Source organism: Neocloeon triangulifer, unplaced genomic scaffold (assembly GCF_031216515.1).
Source record: "Neocloeon triangulifer isolate White Clay Creek 2 clone unplaced genomic scaffold, ASM3121651v1 ptg000020l, whole genome shotgun sequence".
Lineage (NCBI taxonomy): Eukaryota > Metazoa > Arthropoda > Insecta > Ephemeroptera > Baetidae > Neocloeon > Neocloeon triangulifer.
The window spans coordinates 772,114-781,296 of record NW_026775561.1 but is presented as its reverse complement, the minus strand read 5'-3'; the positions used below and the strand labels follow the sequence as shown (position 1 = coordinate 781,296).

The 9,183-nt window shown below is 36.6% G+C and overlaps 2 protein-coding genes and 1 long non-coding RNA gene across 4 annotated transcripts; 2 read left to right on the top strand and 1 right to left on the bottom strand.

Annotated features, from left to right (window-relative positions):
* Positions 1-703: 703 nt before the first annotated feature.
* Positions 704-4,050, top strand: LOC132203909 (uncharacterized). The gene is made up of 8 exons (XR_009442477.1): positions 704-948; positions 1,509-1,659; positions 1,743-2,186; positions 2,241-2,392; positions 2,513-2,950; positions 3,008-3,302; positions 3,359-3,655; positions 3,728-4,050. It is a non-coding gene; the product is annotated as an uncharacterized LOC132203909 (long non-coding RNA).
* Positions 2,400-6,612, bottom strand: LOC132203908 (uncharacterized). 2 transcript variants are annotated; one of them, XM_059632072.1, is made up of 5 exons: positions 6,462-6,612; positions 5,973-6,036; positions 5,311-5,636; positions 5,165-5,247; positions 2,400-2,859 (listed from the first exon to the last, which is right to left on the bottom strand). In XM_059632072.1, exons 1-5 carry the CDS (start codon positions 6,492-6,494, stop codon positions 2,814-2,816), a joined length of 552 nt encoding a protein of 183 aa, XP_059488055.1. In that variant the 5' UTR covers positions 6,495-6,612; the 3' UTR covers positions 2,400-2,813. The 2 variants fall into 2 exon arrangements, with proteins under 2 accessions (XP_059488055.1, XP_059488056.1); XM_059632073.1 differs by lacking the exon at positions 2,400-2,859 and adding an exon at positions 4,881-5,102.
* Positions 6,613-8,184: 1,572 nt separating this feature from the next.
* On the top strand, positions 8,185-9,178 carry LOC132203986 (H/ACA ribonucleoprotein complex subunit 2-like protein). The gene is made up of 4 exons (XM_059632178.1): positions 8,185-8,423; positions 8,491-8,566; positions 8,636-8,812; positions 9,009-9,178. Exons 1-4 carry the CDS (start codon positions 8,267-8,269, stop codon positions 9,124-9,126), a joined length of 528 nt encoding a protein of 175 aa, XP_059488161.1. The 5' UTR covers positions 8,185-8,266; the 3' UTR covers positions 9,127-9,178.
* Positions 9,179-9,183: the final 5 nt, after the last annotated feature.

Genomic DNA, 9,183 nt, shown 5'->3' with positions numbered 1-9,183 from the left:
ATTCGTCATTATCAATCTTTCTTGCAAATGAGCAATTAATTCAGATTTTATACAAATTTTTATTATTATACTGATCAATAATATATTGTTTAAAGAATTCCAGATCTAAAAATTTAATTAAAAAATTTACTGATTAAGTAAATTGAATTTTAAATTACCTTTTTTTTATTTTAGTTGAATGAATATCAAATAAAAATTTAGATAAAAATAAATAATAGAGTTAATAATCAATAATCATATATTTGAAAAAAATAATCAATGTATTAAAAGAAGATATTATGTAAGCATCAAAATTAAAAAAAAATAGTTAATATAAAAAAAGTTATAAAAAAAAATTATTAAAAAAATTGGAAATAAATTCTATTATATTAATTAATAAAAAAATTTCATCTTGGAAATAAATAAAAAAGATGAAAATTTTGGGGTTCCTAATTCTTTATTAAATTCATACATTATACTCTGCCCTACAGTGAAGATATCAATATGAGATTCAATATACTTAATCGACTTCGTTTTTTTTTTTTTAGCAAGATGTACGTAAATTTTTTTCTCAAAAATATATGACATTAAATTATTATAATCTTATCTGAAAGTTTCTTGCAAATTGCGAAGAAGAGGAATCTTGAATGGTTTTGTACGATTTTACACATTATGGTGCTGGAGTGGGTTATCGCACAGCGCCATCTATCGCACAAATTAGGAAAAAACGGTGCTTTTGGGGGATATTTCGTACTGTATTTAGTCCGGTAAGCTCCTGACATCTTCTGTTCATTGATCAAACTCGATGGATGCCAATCTGCAATCAAGTCATCAAGTGCAATTGCAGAAATATCATGTCAAGACCTGTCAGCGGTTGCTGTTGTTAAGCTTCAAGTATGGGACACGAGTTTAAAATTAGGTTTTAAGAGCGTTATTCCTGATGAAATCATAAAATGGACACAACGTCGAGTAAGTATTAACCCTGAGATTCATCTATTTTTTTTCTCGAGATTTTTTGATTTCACTGAAAAATTCGATTTTGTGCGTTGTGCGCTGATAGCGGCTGCTACCTCCACGTGTTTTGCATTTTCGCACAACGTTAAGAAGCAGTAAATCACAGACGTTTCTTTATGATATCTAGTTATTAATCACTGCAATTATGAAAGTTCATAAAGGATGCTCGTAAAGGGGTAGTTCTTTGATAAATATTCAGGTGTTTTACAAAAAATATTAATTAAATAAAATTTTTCATGAACATGGGTTGTTAAAATTTATCGCCATTTATTTTATAATTATGCATTAAACTGCAAAAAATCATAAACTTTTATTCTTTAAAGATTTCAAAATAATTATTTATGTATTTTATTGAAAGGTTAGGTAATATTCTGGTTTAAAGACTTTTTTGAATACTAAAAGAAAGGTCAAATTTCTAAACGTAAAAATGATTTGCATAAATATTTATGTATATATACATATATGTGTTATTTTAACGTTATATAATATGCGTTAAAGTTATAAATTAATTTTAGATATTCCATGCAAAAGGCTTAGACGACAGTACAAGCCAAGAGGATTTAGAAGCTGCAATCGAAGCACTCCGCACCGGCGAGCGGAAATCACTACGAGACGCTGGTGAAGCATTTGGTGTGCCCTTTAGCACAATTAGAGACAAGTTAAATGGTATATTTAAAAAAATTAATGAAATTTATTTTTTGGCTGCTATGGTTAGTGTTTCTAAAACCTCCTATTTTTTTTAATCGCAGGATATACTCCATTAAGATGTCAAATTGGGCCTGAACCTATTTTAGAAAGAGTAGCAAGATAGGCCGGTAGCGGACTTCAATTGGAGAAGATCTTGCACGATTATTTAATAGATCAGGCAAGGAGGGGATTCGCCCTGAAGAAATACAACCTGATTGCCCTTGTACAGAAATTTCTTGAAACCGAGAGACTAGAAAATCCGTTTCACAATGGAATACCAGGGAAGTCTTGGTGGTACGGATTTCTGAAACGAAATCCTGATATCTCCGAGAAAGGTGCCGAGCACCACTCCCTTGCAAGGGCTGCAGTTACTGAACCTGCTATTAGAGGATGGTTCAGATTGGTTGAGGACTAGCTGACATCCAAGGGTCTCTTGCATCTCTTAAGAGATCCTCGAAGGGTTGTCAATGGTGACGAAACTCCAGTGACAATTTCTGAGATTTTAGGTTTTATTTTATTTAAGTAAAAATTTTATTTTTTATTATAAAGATTTGATTTAGGAAAATTTCTCGGCATCAGAGGCGAGTCCTTACAATACTTAGATTCTAATGAGAACGAAAAGGAAACATACTCTCTAATGGTAACCGCTTCAGCTGATGGAGCACCCCTGGTTCCATTTTTGATCTTCAAATACCAACGTATTCCAAGCAGAGTATGATTATTTTTGTAATATTTTTTTTTAGTAAAATGAAACTGAAAAGGCTTAAAATAATATATATTCAAAATGAAGATGGAATTCAAAGTTATTTATGTTTTCCAATGCTCGCATTAGGTACAAGATACGTGCCCGAATGGATGGTATTATGCTAAATCCGAGTCGGGATGGATGACTGGTGTGACAATGCTAGAGTACGGTAAAATTTTGCATCAAACGCTCGTTACCCTCGGAATTTTGGATGAAGAAGGAGATGAGCAGAAAGTTTTGCTATTTCTTGATGGATATACAGCACATCTTGATGTAGAATTTTCCAAATTCTGTGAGAACCATGGGATTGTTGTTATTTGCTTCCTGGCAAACGCAAAACTCATATTTTGCAACCTGTGGATGTTGGTATAAATGCACCGCTGAAACATCACTGGGCCAAGGAACTTGAAGAACACAAGTTGTCCGCTGGAGAGCTGATCAACAAACAAAACATTGGTCCCAAATTAGCATTAGTAACAAGGCATTCAGCAAAATCACAGAGACAACTGTTGTAAATTCATTCAGGTAATATATAATTTATAAATGACACAAAACATTTATTTTGAAAATTTCTCATAAAAGGCGCTGCGGATTATTTCCTTTCTCTGCTGATGCCGTTGATTAAAAGTTGATTTCCATCCACGTCCAGCAGTCGGCCAGCTCTAATGCCTATCTGCTACCTGACTCATCTCCTGATGGAAAGTCTGCTTGTGAGGTGGCTTTAAAAGCTATTGAATCATTGATTCCTGAGAATATTCTAAAACAAATGAAATCAACTTGGAAGGCTAATGGTTATATTGAGATGGAGATGACAGGCTCTTGTATGAAGTTTGGGAATATTTGAAAAAGAATGAGCTCGAAAATTGTCTTCAGGAAGGTATTAAAAATATTTCTATTAAATTTCATAGTTTTATTAAAAGAAAATATTTCTAGTGGCTGTTGAGGATAATCTATTCCATTCTGAGGAAAGTCTCCAACCCAAACACCAGAATGAAGGCAGACTTGAAAGAGAGCTCAGTAACGAGTATGGTGCAGAAGACAGTGAACACATTGAGTATGCAGAAATGTTGGTGAATTTATTGGAAGACAATGCTGAGGTTGAGAAAAATCAGAGCATCCGGTTCAAGGAAGACGCCTCTTTGGATTCTCAAGAGAATCATGGGCCAATTCAGCGCCCACTCTCGTCAATCGCTGCTGCTCACACTGCTCTCACTCGTCGCCCTATCTCTCGTAAGAATTTTTAGTTTTTAAAAAAAGATGATATAGCAGTCTAATTATTTAATCTTATTCTATTTTGTTTAGCCACTACCTCCAAATCAATCTGGGACAAGGAAGACGCCTCTTTGGATTCCCAAGACCAAGAGACTCGTGAGCCAATTCGGCGCCCATTCTCAGATGTCACCAATTTACAATCAATTAATTCAACTTTCTGAACAGGCAAGTTTTTGTATTACTTTTTGTTGTATTTGTTAGCGCCTCATATTATAAATTTACATCATTATAATTTTATTAGCTGATGTTGTACATCCCTTCAATAGGTCTGTCTCCTGAACATACTTGTCAAGAGCGCACAAATCGCTCCGCGCTCACGGCCTGAGCGCAGAGCGCGAGCGAAAAATTTTTGAGTGCATGAGCGCGAGCGCAGAGCGCAAATGGCGTGAGCGCGGCGCTCAATTGCGCTCAACGATTTATTATAAATTAACAAATTTTGATGTAAAATTTAAGACATTTTCACTAAAAATGTCTAAATTTAACAAAATTATTATTTTTTCTCAAAAAGCGTTTTTCAAACTAATTTATGTTTATTTTTCTACTCCCAAACAAAAAAATTATTAGGTATTATTCACCGTAAAAAAATAACAATGAGCGCGAGCGCAGAGCGTGAGCGCAAAATTTTGGCTTGAGCGCGAGCGCACTATTTTTGAAAACTTGAGCGTGAGCGCTGAGCGCAGAATCTAGTTGAGCGCGAGCGCAAAAAATAACTGAGCGCAGACAAGTATGCTCCTGAAAGTGTGATTTTTCTACAGCCTGGTAATCCGAAGACGGCAAAAAGACCAAATAAGCAAAGGAAAAATGTGTACGTAATTTCAAGTGAGGAGCACCGTCTGCTTAAACAGCCAAAACAGAGTGTCCCAAAGAATAAAATCGAAACTAATGTGACCTGCTGTATGGAAGAAGACACTAATTGTAAAATTTGCAGTGTTTCCATGGGAGAAGATTTGCTGATGTACAAAAGCGTCGTGTTTTGTGGGTCACCTGCGCAAAATGTTCTGTGTGGATGCATGAGAAGTGTATTCCAAAAGTACTTAAAATGAAGTTCCCACGCTTGGCAACTAGAATCATTTCAGACTTAAGTTTGGAGTTCTATTGTTGCTAAGCTTTAGTCTTGATTATGAATGATAGTATTTAATTTTTTTTTTTAATTTTTGGCTTCAAAATAAAATTGAAAGGAAAGTGTGATATTAAATTATTTTATTTAATCCATAATATTCATTTATTTGAAATAAAGAAAGGAAGTACAATTTTAAAAAAGAATCAGGCTAAATAAAAGAATTAAATCCGATATTATATAACAAAATTTCAAATTAGTATCTTCCAAATTTTAAAATAATATCTGCAGCTGGTATCGAGGGCAAAAGCCAAAAGCCACCTTCGCAGGCATGTTTTTTCTGCTCATCTAGGTTAATGAGAATAGAATTCTTAATAGAGATTTAATTGAAAAAAGGGGTGCCAACTTACTTGTTGTGCCATCTGGCCATGTGCGATTTTAGCTTGGCTTTTGTATACATTTTCATGTGGCACTCTGGGCAAACTAAAGGTTCCTGAAATTAATCAGTGCATAAATTCAGTTACCAAAATAAAGTCATTAAAGTCAATTTGCATACCATTTCTGTGTTTGGCCCAGCTTTTGACGCGCCAAACCTGATGACGGAGCGAACAGTGCTTCCAGTGCTCGGGGTGCTTGACGAGGCGGTGCTGGCGGTGCTCGGGGTGTTCAAAAATTGGCCACTCTGAAAAAGCTCGTTACAGCTGGCTGAGCTGGCAGAACTCAGCAGCTGCGAAGAGTTGCCCGTGGTGCTGTTCGAGGTAAAGCGCGAAGAACTCGAAAACAATGGCGCTGCCGGGGCAGCGCGTTGCGGATGCTGGCGAAGCTGCTGTCCTGCTCCGCTCATGCTGCCCTGATTACCAAGGCTGCCAAGGCTCGAATCATCTGAATGGATATTTTAAAAATTAGTTCAGTTTCAATAAAGAAAACTTTTATTTTTCTATTATCACTTAGCCCTTTGGCAAGTTTTCTCTTTTCATTTACAGGCGTGCTTCTTGTATTTTCAAAATAATAAATACAATTAGATTTGAAATCTCTCATAAAAATAACTCGGGTGTGTTAAAGCGGCAGTTTAGTTAGTAATTGGCTTTAAAAGCAGAAACTTGGAAAATTGAAACATAACTTGGAAGAAACAAGCCGATGAGCTTTTCAGTTTCTGCGCACTGTGTTTCTTCCAAGTGTTTTGGCACGCAGTTAATTATGAAGTTAATTAAGCCTTACTGTTATCCGGCTCAGAGCTTGTTGACGATTCGCCTGGTGACGACTGGGCCATGTGTTCAGACACCTATAGCAACAGAAAAGAAATAAACCATCTTAATAAAATAATCCTATGTATATAATATTGCAGACAATTAATTATAGCTTTAGTTAGACGGTAAATATTTAAATTATATATTTTCAAAAGCATAGAGTGATTTTTTTTCATCAACAATGTACATTTATAATGTATTATAAACATAAAAACTCGTATATTTCTGCACAAAAATTTATAACTCGTGTGTCCGCAGCATAATTTTGTATGTGAAAGCGCAAAAATGCAGAGGCAGAATGGTCTCGCAGGTAAATATGTGTGGTTAAAAAGAGTGAAAACGTGTTAGTCGAATTAGCACGACACAGCTGATGGGATTATACTAAACACAATAAACAAATGATTTTAATGCACGCGCGGCTCATTCTAAACAAGCTCCTTTAATTGTAGAAAAATCTTACCTCAGCAACTTTGTTCTCTGCACGCTTTTTCATCGCACACAAAAATAAAGTTTTAAATTAATAAGAAAATTAAGCTGCGTAATAGACGAAAATTGTGTTGATGAGGGGCAAAGGACTTGCAGACGCGGACAGAGCAGAAACCTTTGGGAGCGATAAGATTACGGATTAAATTTTTTTTATAAAATTGGTTTGCGGTAAAAAAAAAAAATGCTTTTAACAAAAAACTAATTTTCTGCTAGCTTGCTTCCTGTGAATTTCGTTTAATTAGCACTTATTTTAAGAACATTGTGCAGGTTTATTATTTCATGGTTTGCAAACCTGGTGGCGGTGGCGAGACCAAATTTGCTCATTCTCGACATGTTCATGCCGTCGTTGATAGTGCCGACCGCATTCTTACTTTTCAGAACAAGCGCACATTGTTAACATGATAGGCTGGGTATGAGTTGCGGAAAGCCGGTTTCAATGCGCGCTTCTATTATTTCTGGCTTCAGAGGCCGAGAGGCAGTGCCGAATTAATCAACGTCGGATGACTTTTGCGTGTTACTCTCGGCGTGAAACGTTTTGTTTCACATTCCAGTAAGAATTTCTAATAAAAACAAGCATTTTCTCATTCAATGCTGAGAAGAAAGGACTATTAATTTAAGCAATTACATTTCGCTCTCCAAAAGTCGATGACGGCGCGAATTCGTTACGAATGGGAAATCAAAAGTCATTTAAATGCAAATCACTAATTACTGTTGGCCTAATTCTAAATTTTTCCATGCTACTTGACTGGGGTGCTTTGTTTTCTTTTGAAGATAATGCAAATTCCAGGCTGACTGGCAGCAAAATGATTAAAACTTTTTATTTGACGGACACCGCAGCTTTTAGACCAGATGAGCCGTCGCTTGTAGCGCATATAATAGCCGCCGACTCCTTAAAGGAGTTTAATGTCAAATCACATGTGAATTTGAGCAAAAATTCATACCGACTATATTTTTTTAGGCAGCCTATTTTTTGGAAAGGCCGTCCGTGCGTGGGACTAAAATATGATAATTGGCCACAGAGGAAGCTGCATTAATTGTCTTTGTGACAAATGCAATTAAAATTTCCCGAAAAGGTTTGCCAAGCGCAAAATGCGTTTCTTTCTCAATTATCCATTCCCGTGTCGCTTGATAACAATATGTACAGCATCTCTCGCTCTGGCGTGTTGGAGGCTTTCTCGGAAGATCCACGTCCGTCTCCACTGTGAACGCGGCGGTGTTGGCTGCTCTCGTGCTAAAGACATTGAAGTTGTGTTAATAATTTCTTAAATTATTTATAATGAAAAATATCATAGCAAATGCAAATTAATTACATTTTCTCTATATCTTTGAATTTTTTTATACTTATTTTTAATTCAATTGTTTCTTTTGTAAAATTAGATGAAATTATTTGAAAAAAAAAAAAAATTATCGTCATTATGCGTTATTTTTAATGTGAAACATAATAAATAATAGAGTTTTTCTTCTGTTATCATTACTTTTTAGTGTTGTTCCGACATTTCACAATCAGAGTTCCCATAAAATAGTATAACTTACCTTTATTATAATTTTTCCATTTTCCGAAGTTTACAAATAGAGAAGAATATAAAATAATATAACTTAAATAGATACATTGATTTCTGAGAGGAAATCGTCGTGTTTGGGTTGGCAACAGTGTGGGCCAGGAAGGGAGAGGTGGCCAACCTGTTTGTGGTTCACGTCGGTCACGTGACGTCACCAACGCCTGCTCTTCTCATTTAATCACGAGGTAAACAAAGTTTCGTGTCTTCGACATTTGAAAGCATGGGCAAGAAGAAGAGTGTGGACGCCGGGAACGGCGACGTCAGCATGGCCGAGGAGGAAGTTCCGTACGCGGACAAGCTCAAGTTCGTCAACAAAATCGCCAAGCCGATGGCGGGCAAAAAGCTCAACAAGAAACTCCTGAAATTGGCCAAGAAAGGTTCGAAACAAGCCCACGTGGTTTGGCATGTTTTTCGTTTTGACAATTTTCTTTTTTGCCCCTGTAGCGTCCAAAGACAAGAAGAACAACATGGTGTTTGGACTGAAGGCCGTCCAAAGAGCCCTTCGCAAGGGTGAAAAAGGGTAAAAATAAAAAAAAATTAAATAAATAAAAAAAACAATGATTTTGACGACAATTTTTTTTTCTTGCAGAATTGTGATTTTGGCCGGCGACGTGAACCCGATCGACATCATGAGCCACATTCCGGGCGTGTGCGAGCAACTCGCCCTGCCCTACGTGTACATCCCTTCGAGGCAAGACCTGGGCCAGAGCATCGGCACCCTCAGGTCGATCCTCCTCATGCTCATCAAGCCCAGACCGGACTACCAGTGAGTGCAAAAATTGAGTGGGTCCGAAGGCGAGAGAATCGATTCTCGTAGCGCAAGGATTCTCGAGGAACGTTTCTGCCATTGAAAAACCACCACACTTGAGAATCCATACGCGAGATTCAATTATCGGGAATCGCATGTTCGGACCCACCCATTGTAATTTTCGGATGGCGTTTTTATCAAGATGACTTTGCAGGGAACTTTACAGCGAGTGTCAGGATTCGATCACGACGATGCCCGAACCCGTTTGGAGGGACGACCACTTGCAGACGGTGCTTGTCAAGCACGAGATCAAATCCGAGCCAGAGTTTTAAATTTTGTAAAATTATTCCCAATGAATATAATATTATTTCTCAACCAGGAAAATGCGT